Genomic DNA, 21982 nt, shown 5'->3' with positions numbered 1-21982 from the left:
TCGCTAAGTTCTTTATTTTTTGTCATCCCTATCCTACTAGTAGGAAGGGTGTCTATAAAACTAAGACAATAGATAGTAGGCCTTAGAACATATCTATCAAATTAATTATTTTTTATTTTTTAGTTAAAATAGTAAGTAAATCATCAAATTTTAACTCTATCAAACAAGTTATTAAGTTAGCTATTTTAGTTTTTATCGATTTGACTTAACCAATGTAACTAGTGGTTTAGACTAATCAAACATTAAAATATATTACTTTATAAAAAATAATTTTAAATTAAAATTAATAAAAATAATATTTAAATAACATGACAAAAGAATATAGAGTTTGATGGAATATTTAAAATGTGTATGGCCAAAATATAAAAAGTAGCTGTTAAATCAAAATATAACTAATTTGATTCTAGGATAAAAAGTTTACTAAAAATATAAATTGTCCTATATATTTTTAGAAATTACAAATACTCCCTTATCATAATTTAACAGAATTAACATAAAAAATAAAATTTATTACTATTTTTTTATATAATTATAAAATTACTTGAATTATTAATTAAAACATATTTCTAATATCATAAAAAATTATTAATTAAATTGATAATTTATTTGTCACTAATAAAATGAGTAATTAGAAAATTGAATGTAATTTCTAAATGATACTAATTAAATTGATAATTTATTTGTTACTAATAAAATGAGTAATTAGAAAATTGAATGTAATTTCTAAATGATACACAAATAAGAGCACTCGATCTCTCGGAACCTAGGAATTCTAGGGTTTATGAGCAAATCCACAAATCAATGTCGATTCCTCGCGAACTCTACCCAAGTGACGAGGATCTATTGTACGAGGAAGAACTTCTTCGCAACCCCTTCAGCTTGAAGCTATGGTGGCGCTACCTGGTCGCTCGAACCGAATCACCCTTCAACAAACGAGCTGTGATCTACGAACGAGCTCTCAAAGCCCTACCTGGAAGCTACAAACTCTGGTACGCTTATCTTCGCGAACGTCTCGAACTCGTTCGAAATCTCCCCATCACACACTCACAGTACCAAACCCTAAACAACACATTCGAAAGAGCACTCGTAACAATGCACAAAATGCCTCGAATTTGGATCATGTACTTGATTACTTTAACTGAGCAAAAGCTCGTCACTCGCACTCGACGCACTTTCGATCGGGCTCTCTGCGCCTTGCCGGTGACGCAGCACGATCGAATTTGGGACCCTTATTTGGTTTTCGTGAGCCAAAAGGGTGTCCCAATTGAGACTTCACTTAGGGTTTATCGGCGGTATTTGAAGTATGACCCTGCTCACATTGAGGATTTTATTGAGTTTTTGATAAATTCTAGTCTTTGGCAAGAGGCGTCAGAGAGATTAGCTGGGGTTTTGAATGACGACCGGTTTTATTCAATAAAGGGAAAAACGAAACATAGGTTGTGGCTTGAGTTGTGTGATTTGCTTACGCAGCATGCCAGGGAGGTTTTGGGGTTGAACGTAGATGCGATTATTAGGGGAGGGATTAGGAAGTTTACGGATGAGGTTGGGCGGCTTTGGACTTCGCTTGCTGATTATTATATTAGGAGGAATTTAGTGGAGAAAGCAAGGGATATATTTGAGGAGGGGATGACTACAGTTGTAACTGTTAGGGATTTTAGTGTAATTTTTGATGCGTACTCTCAGTTTGAAGAGAGCATGCTTGCTCTGAAGATGGAAGAAGAAAGTGAGGATGAGGAAGATGATGGTGAAGAAATTGCTAATGATGATGATGATGAAGATGACCGTTTGGATGTGGCAAAGCTTGAGAAGAAGCTTAAAAGATTTTGGTTGGGTGATGATAAAGATGTTGATTTGAGGTTGGCGAGGTTGGAACATCTCATGGATAGGAGGCCTGAACTGGCTAACAGTGTGCTTCTTCGCCAAAACCCACATAATGTAGAACAGTGGCATCGGCGAGTAAAACTTTTTGAGGGTAATCCCACAAAGCAAATTCTGACATACACTGAGGCAGTGAGAACTGTTGATCCCATGAAAGCTGTGGGGAAGCCTCATACATTGTGGGTTGCTTTTGCCAAGCTGTATGAGAATCACAAGGATATTGCCAATGCAAGAGTTATTTTTGATAAAGCAGTACAAGTCAACTACAAAACTGTTGATAATTTGGCTAGTGTTTGGTGTGAATGGGCTGAAATGGAGCTTAGGCACAAGAACTTTACGGGGGCTTTGGAGTTGATGCGGCGTGCGACAGCAGAGCCGTCAGTGGAGGTCAAACGAAGAGGTAATTCTTACCTTTCTTTATTCATTGATGATTTCTTAGAATTATTTGTTATTCTCCAGACATTCATGGATTGGCAAATTTCTATGTCAATTAGTGTACTCCATTGTTGCTCTTGATTATATTATCATACTTCTATTTGATGCCAAAACTTGTAAAATCAAAAGCAAACCACAAAATTGTAAAAGATTGTATTTGAACTGACTAAAAATTTCAATTGAAAATTGAAGTATTTAGTTCCCTTCCCTTTTTTTCTCTTCATTTTTTAAAGAGAACATAGGAAATATAAGAATATGTGTGTATGAAAAATAGTAAGATAGAACCAATACTATGCATATTTATCCTAATGCAAATATATATTTGGACCAAGTATGATATAAAAATAAAAAATATATATAATCTTGTGCAGTGTTTTAAAAGGTGCGCCTGAGGCGCCTCAGATAGCTTGAGGTGAGGCGCAGTAGGAAAGGCGCATTTGAAGCGCTTGAGGTGCGCGCCTTAGGCTTAGGCGCGAGGTGCACATCTCATGTGCTTTATTTAAATTTTTACTCCATCCTTATTCTTTGTGTGTGTAACCATATGGAATTACAACCCCTCTAATATAAAATGTAAACACTTGCTTTAAGCCCCAATTTTCATATCAAAAAAAGCTCTAGCCATTAAGCAAAAGCTCTGGGATTGCAAGATGGATATATGGCTTTGGGATTCGATTCAATGTAGTAAATTATAACAGTTTCGAGCCAATGATTGAAGCTATCAGGCAATTTGGTCTTGATTCAAAATTAAAACCACTAAGGTATTATATGGTTTGAGTTCCTCATCTAAAAAAGAAAAATGAATCACGTTAATAAATTGATTAAAGAAAGATAAATAGTATAGGGCAAATTAAGATTAAATGTTTCTTTTGAGAAATGTTTGAAACTTTGAATGTTATTTTTCATGATTTTTGGAATATTGAATGTTGTTTTATTTATTTATTTATTTATTGAAATTCTAAAAATATTTATTTTATGTTGAAAATTTCGCCTATGTTAATATTTTGGTTATCTTCAACAACTTGCGCCTCACCTCAGTGAGGCGCGCGCCTCGCCTTGTGCCTCATGCTTAAGCTCCAGAAGACCTTAGCGCCTCAATGCGCCTGGAGCTTTTTAAAACACTGATCTTGTGACCAAAGTGGTAGTCATGTCTCAAAATGCAAATTTTGATAAACTATACCTTTCTACAAGCTGTTGAGATACTTTTTGCTTGTTGGCATCATTGCCACGCAATCATTTTATCATTTTTTTAATTATCAAAGATGAATTTCATTTATAAAATTCCTTTTGTGAACATATTTTTTTCTCTAATGTTTTGGACCTCCATTGATGCCATTGATCATTATATCTAGTTTTTATGTCGTGTTTCTTTTGCCCATAGTAGATTAAATGTTCCTTTATGCATGTCATCACGAGCTTATGTTGATTCATACAGTTACTTATAGTAGATTATAAGTATGTTCCTTTTGGTGCATTTGTTGATTCATACAGTTGCTAAATTAAATCTAGGTTAGCACAAACAAAGTCTTCTATGGTCTCGTCATCTACTAAGAATGTAAATTTGGAGTCTTAAAATTATGAGAGTTGGGTTTTGAAAATCAAGATACTGTTTTTTTAAATGTGAACTTTGGAGTTCTAAAAATACCAATTAATTCTTTGCAATTATATAAAAAAATCATATCCTTATTTTAACGATATGATTTACTTTTTTTTTCTAGTAAGACATGATTTACTTTTTGGATATGGTACCTTTATAAGTAAAAAAAAAAAAAGTAATGAAGTTTAGTATTTTAAAATGACGAAGTATGCACTTAAACATTGATCAACTGTTAGCTAGTAAGATTTTCCAAAACATATCTTGAAAGAATAATTTTTGGATAAAAAATAGGGGGACTATAATATAAATGGACAGTGGGAAAATTAATTGCAAATCAACAGAGAAAATCATTACTGCAGTTTGTGATTCCTAATTATTAAGATGTTAGTGGGAGTTACAACTCATTCATCTCACGAGGTATTTATAGAAATCTTGATTTTTGATAATTTTGTCCTAGGAATGACCCAAATTTTCTAAGTCCCTTTATTCCAATGTAATCAAAGTTTTGCCATAAGTTCAATTATAATCAAATTGCCCCTAGTTTGCCATAAATTCCAATGTAATCCCTGAGTCAAGGAGTCAAGTCTAGCCAAGCAAGACTCCCCTTGCCAATGCTACAACCTTAGATGTACTAAAACAAGAATAGATATTAGATGGAGTCTTATTGATAAAAATTGCTTTCTCCAAGAATCACTGAGCCACACTCTACAACTAGGCTCAAGTAGCTCTTAGGGCTCAATCATGTAAAGTGAAATTTTTTCGTTCTTTTTTTAGCCTAGGGTTACCATCATTTTTCACTTCAGAATTTATTTCAATTTGATATTATCCAAATTCATTTGTTCTATACGAAGTTTTAAAATACGTCATTGAGGCTCGCCGCAAGATGAGACTAAGGCAAAAAGTATTGAGGCTTTGATTTTTGGGCGAAACTCCTCAAAGGCTTGTGCATCACAGTCTGAAGCGTGTGTTTTATATGCATTTTACACATAAGTATATGAGGAGTACGCATATAGAGAGCTTGTTTTGGGTTGTTGGTAAACTTGGTCTAATGTATAGTTTAAATATAAAATTGAAGAGCATATTTTGTAACTATATTCCATAGGAAAAATCAAGTAAATGGCCAACCAAAAAAAAACACAGAGCTAAGGCTTTTTTGAAGAGCTCAATAATCGAAGTTAAGAATGTTGATGTCACAAGCGATGACGGCAAGATTCCTTTAACTATAGTGAAATGTTCTATGCTTTGAACAAAATTATTTACACCTTTATATTTAGTTTATAATATTTTTTAGTATTTAAGAATATTTTATTTATTTACTAAATATGAAAATTCAAAATTCGAAATACTTATGCCGCGATGCTTAGGGGTTTACACCTTGCTTCATGAGGGGTAAAACGCTTCGCATTGGGTATGTGCCTTTAACAACTTAGGTTGTATAATATTACCTTGGTAGCTCTATATGGTCCATCAATACTTCCACAGCTAATTGCCCCTTTTTTTGTGCGTCTGTTGTGAAGTTTGGAAGTGTATTTTTAATTGAGTTTTTGGATGATTAGTATACACAAATGGTCCATTGTCTCACATACCTTAGTATACACAAATGGTCCACATTATGCTCTACATTATGTTCTTTTTAGTTTCTACTTAAGTTGGATTTTTAGTGATCAGGCATTTGTTGAATTTTAACTAACCTTTGTCTTTTGGTCTATATGTTTTTGCATGCAGTGGCTGCTGATGGCAGCGAACCAGTGCAGATTAAGCTTCACAAATCCCTGAGGCTTTGGACTTTCTATGTTGATTTAGAGGAAAGCCTAGGTACCTTGGAGTCGACTCGTACGGTTTATGAACGGATATTGGATCTAAGAATAGCCACGCCACAAATCATAATTAACTATGCTATGCTTTTGGAGGTAAGAATCTTCCTTCTACTGTCTTGCTATTATCTGTCTAGTGTGCGAGCATGAAAACTAATGATTTAAATTGGCTTTCCCAGGAACACAAATACTTTGAGGATGCCTTCAAGGTATATGAAAGAGGCGTGAAGATTTTCAAATATCCACATGTGAAGGACATATGGGTCACTTACCTTTCCAAGTTTGTTAAAAGATATGGGAAATCAAAATTGGAACGTGCGAGAGAGCTGTTTGAGCATGCCGTTGAAGTGGTATGCACATTAGTCTTCTCTTGATCCTTGTATAATAAGCACAGTTACCTATATGTTTCAGCCACTACTTGCATTGTCCTTAGTTGCCTAAAAGCTGTTGAACTGTTGAGTAATCCTGAGTTGTAAGTTGTCTATGGAGGTTGAACTGCATTCAAAATTTCCTCTGGAGTTGTAAATTGTCTATGGTAAACTTCTGTTCTGGTCAACAGTTAGATTGAATTAAATAAACGAGTATTTGCTGACTTGGCTGGTTGGCCTTAAGGATATTTGTGGACTGTTCTTACATGTGGTCCTGTTTGCCTCGGCTGCTTTATATCTCTGCCTGAAATTATTTTCTTGGTGTGCTGATATAAGGTATCTTTCATCGGTTGGATGATGTTTAGTATATGTTTTAAGTCAAGTTGTGGTCTAGGGTATGAGGACCTTCTCATTAGTGTGATAAAAAGGTAAAGGTAAGGAAACATTATAGGTGATAGGAGGTGGACTTGTTAGCTTCCATGCATATAATAAGGTTGCAAGTAGGTAGGCTATATTGGCAGTGATCTGATGGATTATGGTTATCATAGGAAGAAGATGAGGTGGTTGATCATTATTACTTAACAGTAATGACATATAATTTACAAAGTTTGTTCATAATACTCGAAGATTCTTAGCTTTGTGAAGTTAACATGTCAGGTTATCTTTCATGTAGTAACAGCAGATTGTAAATTTAAGCCTGAGGAATGAGCCAAGCTAGCTCAGAAGATATGAGCATCCATCATAGAATTTGTATAAATTCAAATGTAATCTATATACTAGCTGTATCAAGTAAGATCCTGCTCAGGCAAATTTTAGGGGAATTACTAGGAAAACCTGATCCTTTACTTCACTTACTGCTCCCACCATTTTCTGTCCTTTTGAATTGTTAATGTAGCATTTTCCTATAGACAAATTGTTTCTCTTTATTAAGGTGTATTTATATTGTCTACAATCATTGTGCTTTTGAGTTCAATGGTGTTAAAATGTTCTCTTTTTATTTGCTCTAGGTGCTATGAATTATTGATCATGCTGACTTTGTATCTTTTTTTTTTTAAATCTTATTGTCTATCAGGCCCCTGCTGAATCTGTGAAGCCACTGTACCTACAATATGCTAAACTAGAGGAGGATTATGGTCTAGCAAAGCGAGCTATGAAGGTTTATGATCAAGCTACAAAGGCAGTCCCACCCTCTGAAAAATTGAGCATGTATGAGATCTACATAGCTCGTGCTGCCGAGATATTTGGGGTTCCAAAAACAAGGGAAATATATGAGCAAGCAATAGAATCTGGTCTTCCAGAGAAAGATGTGAAGACCATGTGCATGAAATATGCAGATCTTGAGAAGAGCCTTGGAGAAATAGATCGTGCTCGTGGAGTTTTTGTGTATGCATCTCAGTTTGCTGATCCACGATCAGATCCTGATATCTGGAACAAATGGAACGAGTTTGAGGTGCAGCATGGAAATGAAGACACCTTCCGAGAAATGCTACGTATCAAACGGAGTGTTTCTGCAAGCTATAGTCAGGTTGGTTATGCTTTCTTTCCTTATATTTTGTCTTTTTCCCGTGCCTCTTTACTGGCAAAGGAATTATTTTTTTGTAGACATTTTACTTTGTTTCAGAGAGTTACAGCTGCATTGACTTGAGTGCCTGTCTGCATCTTGTGTTGGAAACAATTTTAATCGGATTTTCTGGGGAAAATTTTACTTGGATCAACTCATCAGAGAATGTTGACAAGATATCAAATAGAATGAGTTTTAGTTCCACTTAAATGGACTACTAATTAGCTTCTGTAAAAGAATTGTGCAACTAAATACTAGCATTTTCGTAATGGAGCCTAGTTGATAGTTTTTCCTAAAAAATTATTTCATGTTAGCACACAAAACGTTTAAGATGACTAGCATGAATGAGCCAGATTGAACGCAACCTAATCATATAGACTGACTTTGAGGTCTGGAGGAGAATTGGCCATTCAATCTTGTGAACTAATTGAGACTGAAATTGGAAAAATAGATATATGAAAGGAGTATAACCAATCGATGAAAGAACATGAAACCATTCTGTTTCAATATAGGTATTAGAAGTGGTTGTGGGCCATGAAGTAGGTGAAGTGGTTGTTTTTGCGATCTGTTCCAACCACTGCTGGATATGATTCCAACAGCCAAACGAGAATAGAAGAGTCAACACCAGGCTCCCTACTAGAATGTTTTAGGTAGCGCTTGGTAGAACTTTCTAAATATGATTTGAGAGTATGAGTTATATTTTGAGTTTGTGAGTTTTGGAATTATGATTTGAGTGTAGAAAATTTGTTTGGTGAAAAAGTTTTGAATTGAGTGCGAAATTTTTGATGTGACATATGATATTTGATACAAAAACTTACAACTTATAACCAAACACACAATTCAAAATTCTATTAAAGCTCATGAAATTTTTTTAAAAAATTGAAAAATATTTTTTTCAAATATATAAAAATTAACATGTGTCTTGCCAAAAAAAAAAAATTGCATTGTTCCGGTCAACCGGCCGGACGACTAGTGGGACAACCGGTTAGTCCAAATTTTCTCGCCTTCGACCGAGTTTTCAAAAGTTAGTGTGAAATTAATTTTTGAAGCTAGTAAACAAGCATCATGTGTAAAATAAGCCCTGGAACTAATGTTCCAAAGCTGTACCAAACAAAGCCGTAGTGTTATTTATTGTTTTGCTTGCATTATATTGTATAAGAGGAGCGGTGATTTGTGTTTTTGTTTCTATTTGCTCATGTACTTAACTTGTTACTCATCATAATTTTAATCATTCTTCCAGACACATTTCATCCTTCCTGAATATTTGATGCAAAAGGATAACAACCCAAATCTTGACGAAACCATGGACGCATTGAAAAAAGCTGGGGTTCCTGATGATGAAATGGCTGCGCTAGAGAAGCATTTAGTGCCTACAGCCAATGACACCGCTACCACAGATGGTACACGCAAAGTGGGTTTTGTGAGTGCTGGAGTGGAAACCCAGACAGACGGAAATCACGAGAATATTGAATTGCCCGAGGAGAGTGATTCAGAGGATGACGGAAGAGTTGAGATTGCAGAAAAAATTGTTCCTTCGGCTGTTTTTGGTAGTTTGGTTCGGAAGCGGGAAGAGGAAGGTGATAATGATGGCAATGGAGACGACACCTCTGCTGTGAAAGATAAAGATGGTGATACTCGTCTCGGTGCCCTGGAGAGAATAAAAAGGCAAAGGAGGGCCGGATAGGGGGTAAATTTACACTTACCTCCCCTTGAGGTTTAGCGTAATTGCAACAATCACCCCGTTGGTTTTTAAAATTACGCTAACCTTCCCTTTCTTTTTCCGATATTCCTTCTGTTGTCATTTATTGTGTAGATTGTGATAAATTTTGAGAGAAAATGACAAAAATACCCCTCTCATCTTCTCTATATTTCTTCCTCTACTAATTCAAAAAAATTTTATTAGTATTATTTCTCAAAATAATTAATTTTCATAAACAAAATTCAAAATAGTTATATGTATTTTTAAGATAACTTTTTATTAAAAATAGGTATTTCAAATTTTTATAAAAACTTAATTTCTCAAAGTAGGTATTTCTTGACAATTTTTTTTATTACTAATTATTTCTATACATAAAATATAAATTGGTGGTCTTTTAAAAAAATAAAAATTGATATTTTTTATATTTTGTTTTGTAATTTTCAATTAAAAGATTGTATTTAATTTAGTATAAGGTTTGATGATGATCGATTTGTTGGTTTTTAATGTGTGGTTATTATACTATATATATATGTTGATTATTATATGGGTCTTGATTACATGCAACGAAATGAGCAATGATTTCTATTTATTGTTTAAACACCTTTATTGATCTTAGTTAGGGTTTAATAACAAAGGTGAGACGTAATATGTTAATTTCTAAATTTTATTTATTTATTTAATTTTTTTTATAGATTCATACATATATATTAAATACTTAAGATTGTCTCAGGTTACAAAATAAAACATGACCTAATTATAAATATATGCAATATTCAATGGGTTCCATGGATTTAAGGAGTTTATTTTGTTTAAAAAATAAAGAAGTTAATTTCTTACCAATAGGTGTTACTTTTGAGATCTATTATCTAATATTAAGTTCTATTGATAAATTTATCAGTCTTGTTTATTTTTATGAATAGATTTATAGTGATAAATCTATCAATTAGGACATGTAAATAAATAAATCTAGTTAATGGGACTAATTAGTAAGTATCTCTTGTTTTTAATTTGAAAAAAAATAACAATCAAACAATATGATAAATTTTGTGTTATTTATATAGTGTGAAATAAATCTTATGTAAAATTATTAAGGTATTATTTACACTAACATTAATTTCAAAGATATGATTTCCTTGTAAGTATTTTATTAAAAAAAATAGATTTTATTTTTTATTTTTGAAAGAGTTAAGGCACGGAACATTGTATGGAAATTTTAGATTTTGTTTATATTTTATTTTATCTAAAGTTTTTAGATCTTGTAGTGAAACAAATTTAGTTATTGCAGGTTACTCTTCCCAAAAAAAACGAAAGAAAAGAAAAGAAAAGAAAATTATTGCAGGTTTTCCTTTTTTATATCTTGTTTTGAATTGGAATAATAACATTTCTTCAAGCATAATGATTTAACCACCATAAGCATGTCCTTAACTTTTTTAAGCTTCTCATTGATTGAAAAAGGAACCATGATGGTGTTTTTGTTACTTCATTTATCTCGCTTTTTTGCTGCTTCTAAAGAGCTGTTGGTGTAGAAACCAACCCACCCCCCCCCCCCTTTCTCTTTTTCAAGCTTCTCATTGATTGAAAAAGGAACCATGATGGTGTTTTTGTTCCTTCATTTATCTCACTTTTTTGCTGCTTCTGAAGAGCTTTTTTAAAGAAGGTATAGTTTAGGTACTTGGTAAGAGCATCCATAATGGATGTGTTAGTGGGTGTACTAGTGTCGGCTAAAATTTGATTTAAAGAAGGTATAGTTTAGGTACTTGGTAAGAGCATCCATAATGAATGTGTTAGTGGGTGTACTAGTGTCCGTGGCTAAAATTCGAGAGACATACAGTAACTTTTGTCTTCACAATGGAAGTGTTAAGAAGTGTGTTATTGGGTTGTGTTAGTGTCAGTTGTTAATTTCTTTGTTAACTATGACTAACATTTTAGCCGGCAAAAGAGAGAGGAGGGGATGTGGGAAGTGCCGTGGGGTCGTCTGGCTAGATGTCAGGTCAGTCATCCCCCGGATGTCTAGACCTTCAAGTAAAAAAAAAATATTGCAGAGTTTTTTTGGTCGGTCGATTATTTTTTTTTTGGCCGGCCGACTGTGTCAGATGCTTAGTGAACAAGCAAAGGGGAGAGAGAGAGAAAAAAAAAAAAAAAGAGAAGAGAAAGAGAGAGGGGCACTGATAGTGCAGTGTGGTGGGGTCTACTGCATTTTTCAGTTATTATTTATTTTATTTATTGTTTATATATATATATATATATTCTTAACACACACTTTAATACATTCATTGCACTACTATTCACTCTAAAATTAATAAACTCTTTAACACACCTTAACACACATTTTTTGTGTCTCATTTTATCATTTTTTATCATATAAAACACTTTAACACACTTTTAACTATCTTATTGTGAGTGCTCTAGTCAGGCAATGGCATCATGGTAACGCAATTTGGCAAGTCAAATGAGTGCCACGGTAACATCATCAACTAGGATTGCAAATATGAATAAAAACAAAAAACAACAAAACAAAAAAATTAGAATTGCAAACAAATCAGACTATTGATCAATTTAGACTCGGCTTGTTAAAGGTTCAGTTCAGATTAGTTTGTTAAGTAAATAAACGAGTTTGGGTCTTATTTTGAACGAGCCAAACTAAACCTCAAATAAGCTTGGCTCATTTATTATTATATATTAAATAGTATAAAAATATGTATAAATAATAGTATAAATATATGATTTATAAGTTAAATAATATAAAATATCTTTATTTAAATAATGTAAATACTAGTAAAAAAAATTCATTATCAAGTTTCCAGTCTAACTCAAATTTGATTAATATTCACGAGCTGAGCCGAGTTGAATTCGAGCTTGATTAGTTATCAAGAAAAGTTTGAATTGAATAATCGAACTCGATAAACAGATAAGCCAAGCTCAAACTTTGCGAAGTTCAGTTCAGTTTCATTCTTTTGCAGCTCTACCATCAATAGTATTTTTATTTTATTTTTTTACTAAAAAACTTAAGCATAATGTGATCACGACTCACCACTACATAAATAACAATGGTGTTGATAGTAGAGATGGAGGTGGAGGTGGTGATAGGCAACATGCACATCGACAAGCACATTACATATAAAATCAAATATAATTAAGCTCAAGAAATAATGGCAAACTTCCTTATTTTATTTATGGAAAACTCGACGAAAGTGGCATTTGAAAGCCAAATTGAATGAGCCAATTGAAGCCAAACAGATTGTAGGAGAGGGTTCAAGAAAGGAGTTGGAAAATTCGAAGATCGAATTCTCTAGAATATGATGAGAGGCTTAGATTCTTCAATAATCTCAACTTAGGAACACAACAACAAAGGAGATGATGGAGATAAGAGATTGGGTGAAGAAGAAGGCAAAATGGCTAGAGAATAGAATAATGGCAAGGCTCTCCCATTGATCTCCCACTTTCACTCTCAAGGTTGATAATGGAGAAGGGAAATTAGTTCTTTCCCAAGAGTTAAAAATCTCCAAAATCCATCCCTTGTAAAGCTATGGGTGGGTGCTATTTATAGGCACCTCATGATGTAGGATGGAGCCCATGTGCAAGGCACATGGGGGATATTTTCTCTAACCACCTTGTCCGAGGGGGTGACCTCTCCGAGGAGGTGACTTCTCCGAGGAGGTGACCTCTCCGAGGAGGTGACTTCTCCGAGGAGGTGACTTCTCCGAGGATGAGAAAACCCCGAAGAGGAGATCAATCCCTCGGCGAACCCTTCTTCTTAGCCACACCTAACCAATGATCCCCAATCATCCCAAAGGGTCAGGGGTAGTCCCAGAGGACGTCCTGCCGCAAAATATTGCCGAGTCTCATGGACCCCCCGGGGTCGTGCCACCTCGACCCGGGTATAGGCTAGTTTAACCGAAGAGTGAATTTATCTCCACTCACCGTCCTCGGGATCGGGTCCTTTGTTCGAACTCCATTACGCCCATGGTTCTGGTGCGTAGACCCCGGAAAGCTCCGAGCCCGCAAGTGTTCTGGGACTCATTAACGGAGCGACTTCTAGATTGCGTCTGAATCCGTTCGAAGCCAAGTACTTCGGATCTCTAGATTCGTGGGTCCGAATCCTTTCGAGTCCGAGTGCCTCGGATCTCTAGGCTTGCTTAATACCCTTTCGAGTCCGGGCCCGAGTAAGTCTCTAGGTTCGTGGATCCGAACCCTTTCGAGGCTTAGAGCCATTTAGCCCGTTTGATGGCGATAAATCTGGGCCCACCGATTCTTGGACTTGCAATAAATTCGGGCCCACTAATCTTGGGCTATTGGGCCTAAATAATTTAGTGGGCTCAAATTAGCCCCTCTTACATTTGCCCCTTGCGTGTATGAGAAATTTTAAATTTCTCAGACATGCATACTGTCATTTCTTCGGCCCTGTTTCGCATCACGTTCCCCACAAAAAAAAAAAATATGTTGTCACGACAGAGCCTATGGATAAAGTTGATGACGCACTTCATTTTACAGAAAAAATTGACAAGAATAATGCTCCCCCTTTTTTTTATTTAAAGAAAGGCCTGAAAACCCTATTCTATACACCTTCTTTTTGTTGCACAGCCGCCACAAGCACAGACCCAACTCATCTTCTTCAACAGGCGCAAACCCAGCTTCTTTCTTCCTCTCCAAGAAGACTTCATTCTGGACTGCTAAAGGCCACCGACGTGCTCGTCTTCTTCAACAAACTAGGGGCTGCTGCAATTTGTACACTAATTTTCATCATAGCTTCAAGCAACACCGCCGACCTAGCCCCGCTCCGACTGCCGCAGACGTCGCGGCCTAGCCATTGTCGCGACCTAAGCTGCTGCTCACCGTTGGTGTTCTACTTCGGCTCATTGACGCAGCCTGCACACCGAAGCTCGATTTCGCGGACCAGCGCCGACACCGACTCGTCTGCGACGCCACTGCTGCTGCTACGGTTGGCCAGATCCGACACCAGCTCCGCCGCGGCATCACGATTGTTGCTTGCTTGCGGCTCAGTTCGCAGCTGCCCTACGCGTGCAACCACCAGCTCGTACGACCTACGTGCCTTGTGTCCGACATCCGTGACCTCACTGTTGCTACCAGCCGCGACCGACCAGAGCTGGCCACGCCGCCCACTCAACGCGGTGTTGGCCTGCCCAACATCCTTTTAGCCCACTGTTCACGCACGCTGCTCGCGCCGTCATCGATCTACTATGAAACCCATTTTTGGTGGGCCTTGGTCTTCCTCTCAACTATTTTCATTCTTTTTCAAAACCTTTTTTCTCTTGATTTGGGGTTTCAAAATTTTGGATAAGTTTTGGCCCTTGTACAATCTGGCTTGAGATAGGTAGTACTCTGTTGACCCTGTCCTGATTTACATAACTTCTTCTTGAAGAAAAACAAATTTCAAACCCATGTCTGAGCTTTGAAATTCCATTGATGAATTGACTTGAATATGGCTTGTTGGCTTTTATCATTTGAGAGAAGGCACGATGGGACTATGTTGAGTATTGAGCATCAATTTTATTATTTTTTTTTTTTTTATTTTTTTTTTATTTTTTTTTTATTTTTTTTTTTTATTTTTTTTTTTTGGCTTGACAAACTTTGGGCAAATATATATATATATATATATTGATTATCATACATATATATTTTTTTTGTTTAGAGCTCGGATTACCCACATTAGCCTTGGCTTGTGCACAATCAATTGCTGCTTCCGGCTTCAGCTTATCCGACGTCGACCACGCACGTTCGCCCTCTCAACGCAACGTGTGTGGTCTTGCCCAACCTAGCTCCATATCGCTGCTTCCGGCTTCAGCTTATCCGACGTTGACCACGCACGTTCGCCCTCTCAACGCAACGTGTGTGGTCTTGCCCAAGCCTAGCCCAGTCTTGTTGATTACAGTCTGTAAAGCCTCTCTGATTTCAGCTTAAATTTCCAGTATCGGCTTCGGACTTCACCTCTCTAACTGCCCAAATTTGTAAGTATGAAATTCGGCTCCCTCTTCCTCTCGTTGAATAATAAAGATGATATATTGTTGTTTGTTTAACTTGTGGATGCTTGGGAAAAAATACATAGCTGATGCCAAAATTTTGTGTGACTGTTGTAGTTTTACGTCGGCTTGAGAGAAACCAGCCCGGAGAGACAAAAACTTGATTGTTGCATTTTCATGAACTTGCTCAGAGTAATAAAATTGTTGTAGCTTAAATAGATAATTATTATTTGTTGATGTTGCCCCATTCTGATAATGCCTGAATCATGATCTGAAATTTATATTGTTTGTCTCAGTTGTCGGTTTTGCTATTTCAGGCAAATGAATTCTTGATTGAAATCCACGACGTCGGGGCCCTTGGAACCCGAACTAATGAGAGCAAGGGCTGTTCCTCGGAAGTCCGAACAGAAGCAAGACTGTCCCTCAGGAGTCCGAAGGTAGTACACACCCTACTTTGGCAAGAAAGATTCCTCTGGAAGATAACCGAGTCTACCAAGCTTGCACCAACAGAAATAAAGATTGTCTCCCAGAAGTCCAAGCAGAAGCAAGGCTGTCCCTCGGAAGTCCGAGCAGAAACAAGGCTGTCCCTCGGAAGTCCGAGTGGATGCGCACTTCTACTTCGGCAGCTAATGGAAGCAAAGGCTATCCCTCGGGAGTTCGAGCAGGAGACAAGGCTCTCCCTCAGAAGTCTAAGCAGAAACAAGGCTATCCCTCGGAAGTCCGAGTGGATGCACACTTCTATTTCGGTAGCTAATGGAAGCAAAGGCTATCCCTCGGGAGTTCGAGTAAGAGTCCACTCTACTTTGAAAAGAAAGATCCTCGGAGCTCGTATTGATGAAATCAAGAGCTGTTCTTCAGACCCGCACTAATGAGAGCAAGAGTTTTCCCTCAGAAGGCTCTCCCTCAGAAGTCCGAGCAGAAACAAGGCTGTCTCTCGGAAGTCCGAGTGGATGCGCACTTCTACTTCGGCAGCTAATAGAAGCAAAGGCTATCCCTCGAAGCTCGCACTGATGGAAGCAAGATCTGTTCTTCGAAAGTCGAGGCGGAGAACACACTCTACTTCAACAAGAAAGATCCTTAAAGCTTGAACTGACAGAAGTAAGGGCTATTCTTCGGAGGTCGAAATGGGAACACACACTCTACTTCAATAAGAAAGACCCTCTAAGCTTGCATTGATGGAAGTAAGGGCTATTCTTCGGAAGTCCGAGTGGGAGCACACACTCTACTTCAGCAAGAAAGACCCTCAAAGCTTGCATTGATGAAAGCCATGGCTGCTCTTCGGAGGTCCGAGTAGAAGTATACTTCTACTGTGTCAAGAAAACTCCCTTCAGGTTGGTAATTGAGTCTACCATTCCTTTTTCTTCTTTGAGGGGCAACAAAATTGAAAACTGTTTCAAGCAAAATAACACAATGAAGATATACAATGTAGAGAAAAATAACTTTTAATGGAGATACATAATATGGAGGAAATAAATTTCTTCATAACATAAGAAAGATAGAACTTCATGGACAATGCAGTAAATGCAAACTGTAAATGTCATAGATAGACTTCTTCTACGGAATGTTGAAATTTGCCCCTAGAGTTGCAAGATCATTTGGAAAGCTTTCACCAGCTGCTCGGGTTGTGGCCATCATGCACCATCATAAATAGTACACCATCTTGCCTCCTTCTCGAACTTTCATCACCTTCCGAGGAATAGGCGGACTTTCTGGTCTAGACATTGCCCGCTTACTTGACTCTGCCATCAGCTCCTTGTCATCTTTGATATCCTCCCAACGAGGAATTTTGACCCCTCGAGGCTTAGAGGTGGTGGGAACTTCTTCGACAGCCAGTTCGGTGAAGTAGATGGCATCAGAATAATGAGCTTCATGGATCTCGAAAGGCCTTTCTGTAGCCTGCATTGTCACCGTCTTCTTTCCCCATTTTGCCTTAACACACTGATGATAACTCGATGGTACAGCCCCATATCTATGCATCCAGGTCCTCCCTAGAATGATGTGATAATTTGTCTCAGAATCGATAATATGGAACTTGGTGGCCGAGCGAATCTCTCCAACGGCTAAATCAACTGTTACGCATCCGATAGTAACTCTCCTTTCTCCACCGAAGCCAGTGATGACTATTGGCTGCTTCACAATGCGTTCTTCAGAGATTCCGGCCTTTTCTAGAGTAGCGCGAGTCATAATGTTGATAGAGGCTCCACTATCTAGAAAGGCCCTTTTGAACTCAACCCCGTTAATAAAAGCAGTCACATAAAGCGGGCGATTGTGAGAAAAAGGATACTTTCGATCAACCTCGGAGAAAGTAATGACACTAGACTGCTCTTTTGCCTTCCTCGGGATAGATCCCTCAGTCGACATGCATCCCTCATGGTGTGCCTCGGCTATATTAATGATAGACTTGGTGATTTCTGTTCTTGCCTCCTTGGAAAGTCCAAGCTGGTCAAAGAACTGCTTGAACTTTACACAGTCTTGCAAGGTTTTGGCATAGTGATCCGGATCTTTTTCCACTCTTGGAGGCTCGTAGTTAACCATCTCCTCGGTCTCTTCAAAATAAGATGCCACATAAACATGGTGTCCTCCTCTTCCGTAGTACTCTTCTCCTCCTTCTGGATCAAAGGGATCTTCGCCATGAGTCATAAATGTTCTGCCCTCTGGATCGAGAGCACTTCTATAGTAAACTTGCTCACCCTCTGGCTCGAGGATGTCGTCCAAATAACAATCATCGTCATCGAGGTTGGCGATAGCCTCAATCATCGGGCCTTCGTAAGCTATCATAGCAACATTCTTGCCCTTGTCTCGGTGTTGAGGATATGGTTGTTCTCGGATGTCTTGAGTCCCTTGCTTTTTGAACCTCAATTCGTCTGCCTCGACTTTATCTCTGAAGATTTTTCTGAGAGTCCAACACTTCTCTGTCGGATGTTTCAATGTACGATGGTAGACACAGAATTCAGGGCTCTCACGGTCTTTCTTTGATGGCATTTCTTCAACATAAGGCAATTTTAGCTCTCCGTCAGCCACCCATTCCTTAACTAGAGCTTTCACTTCCTCGATTCCACATGGATAAGAAACATTCCCCTTTTCACCATTATATTGCTTTCTCTTCTGGCCTCTATGACCTTCTCCTTGTGAATTTCGGGTATCTGGGGCAGAGGCAGCAGCAACAATAGGTCCACGAGACGATTTGAAACTAGTCTTGTAACTGGCCTTAAATCCGGACTCCTGAGCCTGAGGAATGCTAATGTTCCGAGCTGCTTCTATTAATGCCGAGAAGGTGGGTAGCTTGTGATTAACTAGAAACATTTTGTACCTGCTCAATGCCCCTTCTAGACAAATTTGAACCAGATAACTCTCCTCAACTGCTTCATGACAATCCACGGCCTTGTCCTGAAACCTTTTAACGTAGTCAATGATGTCTTCACTTTCTTGTTGCTTCTCTTTACACAATGTAAGTGTGGTCACCTTCTCCGCCACTTGGAAGAACTTGGAGTGGAATTTGTTAACCATTTCCTCCCAACTTCGGACAGAGTTTGGGGCCAAATTAACATACCAACTATATGCTCGGTCGGTGAGGGACTTAGAGAATTCTCTCAGTCGGAGGACGTGGTTTGAACCATGAATACCTAGAGTCTCGATGAATCGCACAACATGTTCTCGGGCATTTCCTTGTTTGCCGTCGAACTTGATGAACTTCGGCACTGTATACCCCTCAGGGTATGGATAACTCAGCATCTCAATGGGGTAAGGCGGCTTGACGTCTGGATCAGGCAAAGAGGGTAAGGTCCTCTTGCCCCGTTCGAGATCGAACATGGCCTGCACATCGGCGAGAGTGAGAAACTGTTGAGGGAGAGCGTTTGATGGTGGTATTCCCGGGACTTGGCTTATGTATCCAAAGACTGAGCTAGGGGCGTCTTGGCCATTCTGGTGCTGCGAATTCATCATTGGCGAGGACATTTGACGATACTGGCCATCAGCGCCTATAGACAAGCCAGTCGGTGATGGGATATTGAATTGAGGCCCATAGAGTCCACCGCACGGCGCCGCTATACCGGGTTGTGCTTGCAGATTTGTTGTTGGCACCAAAGGAGGCCCGCTTGGTGCTTGGGTAACATTCACCGGTGGCGTAACAAGATTAGGTACGGGCATAGCTCCCTTTTGCGCCATCATGCTCCTTATGTTTTCCTGGACACCAGCAGTCGTTGGAGTGTCGTTCATTACACCAGAAACTCCCCTAGTCACCATTGGATCTTGGCTTGGCACGCCATGGAGACCGGGTATGGGCAAACTGCTGCCGCCTACTGTGGTTTGAGCATGTGTTACTGTGGCCGTGTTGCCATGAGCCATAGGCTGATTGGGGCCTACTTCTCCTTGGATTTGATTTTGCGCTCCGGCGGGAATAGCTCCACCACCAGTTTGATTCCCGTTTGGCGCCGGTGCAAAGTTAGAACTCATCACCAACATGGTGTGAGTGAGATTCTGAAGAGTGGTAAGAATCTCTTGCTGAGTATTCTGAAGTCCTTGAATGGCTTCAAGCAAAAGTGGTTGATCTGGAGTCATGGTTCTGTCATCACCACCATTAGAGGATCCTTGTTGGTGAACTTCATCTTCTCCCGCCATCCTTGTTGGAGTTGTGTGGATTCCAGATCTCGTTGAGACCATTAACCAATCCGCCTCCCCAGCAGAGTCGCCAAAATGTAGGAGAGGGTTCAAGAAAGGAGTTGGAAAATTCGAAGATCGAATTCTCTAGAATATGATGAGAGGCTTAGATTCTTCAATAATCTCAACTTAGGAACACAACAACAAAGGAGATGATGGAGATAAGAGATTGGGTGAAGAAGAAGGCAAAATGGCTAGAGAATAGAATAATGGCAAGGCTCTCCCATTGATCTCCCACTTTCACTCTCAAGGTTGATAATGGAGAAGGGAAATTAGTTCTTTCCCAAGAGTTAAAAATCTCCAAAATCCATCCCTTGTAAAGCTATGGGTGGGTGCTATTTATAGGCACCTCATGATGTAGGATGGAGCCCATGTGCAAGGCACATGGGGGATATTTTCTCTAACCACCTTGTCCGAGGGGGTGACCTCTCCGAGGAGGTGACTTCTCCGAGGAGGTGACCTCTCCGAGGAGGTGACTTCTCCGAGGAGGTGACTTCTCCGAGGATGAGAAAACCCCGAAGAGGAGATCAATCCCTCGGCGAACCCTTCTTCTTAGCCACACCTAACCAATGATCCCCAATCATCCCAAAGGGTCAGGGGTAGTCCCAGAGGACGTCCTGCCGCAAAATATTGCCGAGTCTCATGGACCCCCCGGGGTCGTGCCACCTCGACCCGGGTATAGGCTAGTTTAACCGAAGAGTGAATTTATCTCCACTCACCGTCCTCGGGATCGGGTCCTTTGTTCGAACTCCATTACGCCCATGGTTCTGGTGCGTAGACCCCGGAAAGCTCCGAGCCCGCAAGTGTTCTGGGACTCATTAACGGAGCGACTTCTAGATTGCGTCTGAATCCGTTCGAAGCCAAGTACTTCGGATCTCTAGATTCGTGGGTCCGAATCCTTTCGAGTCCGAGTGCCTCGGATCTCTAGGCTTGCTTAATACCCTTTCGAGTCCGGGCCCGAGTAAGTCTCTAGGTTCGTGGATCCGAACCCTTTCGAGGCTTAGAGCCATTTAGCCCGTTTGATGGCGATAAATCTGGGCCCACCGATTCTTGGACTTGCAATAAATTCGGGCCCACTAATCTTGGGCTATTGGGCCTAAATAATTTAGTGGGCTCAAATTAGCCCCTCTTACACAGATACATTTGACAGTCTCTCTCAACCCACTGGTCCAACCGAAAAAAGACCACAAACTCAAAATTTGTGCCTATAAATTAATTTAAAAAAAATTAATGTTTGATTCAATTGCATTTAGGATAATATTATTTTTACCCTTTTTATTCACACGTTATATGAAAATTAAATCCAAGGCACAATTTTTTCTCAATAAATTTTTAAGTACAAATGCATAGTTCTATGTATTAATTAATCCAAGTATGACTACAACTAAGTCCACATATTTAAGGTACAAGGGTTAGGAAGACCAGGTGATAGTGTGTTCATTCGATAATATATTGTCATTTCTTTATCATTTTTTTTGATTTTAGGCCTATGTAACTATTAGGTCTCTTACTATTAGTTAGACACACTGTCAACATGAAATTTTTGAAGGAGTGAATAATTACTCTAAAATGAGGCTCTCTCTGTCTAAAAATAAATCCAAATGATGTAGTGTCTATTTCCCACAAAGCAGGGGCTGGTTCTTCTTTGCTTTCTATTTTCTATTTTTTAATTTTTTTTATATTTTATTTTTTTATAAAGATAGGCAATAGAGTGCATCAAAGTGGGTTATGATGGTAAAAATACAAGGTTGTTGTTGTTCTATGGGCTTTTTCACAACATTAACAACTTCTAAACGGCCCATGTCGAACCAAAGACCAATTTTGAGCTATCATCACACACCATTTTGTTTTTCAGTTTTCGTTTCTATATGTGAAATGGTGTGAGATTGTCAATCACCAGTTCATTCAAAAATTAAAATATTAAAAGAGAAAAATAATTTTATTATTTTTGTACTCAACACGTTCCTTCACATGTGATCAAACTATTTTTCGCAAGTAG

At 38.5% G+C, this 21982-nt stretch overlaps 1 protein-coding gene and 1 long non-coding RNA gene across 3 annotated transcripts; both read left to right on the top strand.

Annotated features, from left to right (window-relative positions):
* The first annotated feature begins 701 nt into the window (after positions 1-701).
* On the top strand, positions 702-9518 carry LOC114320158 (Tetratricopeptide repeat (TPR)-like superfamily protein). The gene is made up of 5 exons (XM_028267284.2): positions 702-2278; positions 5633-5817; positions 5901-6071; positions 7162-7614; positions 8891-9518. The coding sequence occupies exons 1-5, from the start codon at positions 802-804 to the stop codon at positions 9332-9334; spliced, it is 2730 nt and encodes a 909-aa protein (XP_028123085.2). The 5' UTR covers positions 702-801; the 3' UTR covers positions 9335-9518.
* A 4811-nt stretch (positions 9519-14329) lies between these two features.
* Positions 14330-15746, top strand: LOC145798579 (uncharacterized). Of its 2 annotated transcripts, none has more exons than XR_014339658.1 (3): positions 14330-14563; positions 15000-15315; positions 15645-15746. It is a non-coding gene; the product is annotated as an uncharacterized LOC145798579 (long non-coding RNA). The 2 variants fall into 2 exon arrangements; XR_014339657.1 differs by lacking the exon at positions 15645-15746 and adding an exon at positions 15445-15550.
* The last annotated feature ends 6236 nt before the right edge of the window (positions 15747-21982 follow it).

Source organism: Camellia sinensis, chromosome 9, assembly GCF_055761805.1.
Source record: "Camellia sinensis isolate YWXY chromosome 9, ASM5576180v1, whole genome shotgun sequence".
NCBI classification, from domain to species: Eukaryota; Viridiplantae; Streptophyta; class Magnoliopsida; order Ericales; family Theaceae; genus Camellia; species Camellia sinensis.
The sequence above is the reverse complement of the archived record's forward strand: the minus strand, read 5'-3'. Positions and strand labels throughout refer to the sequence as shown.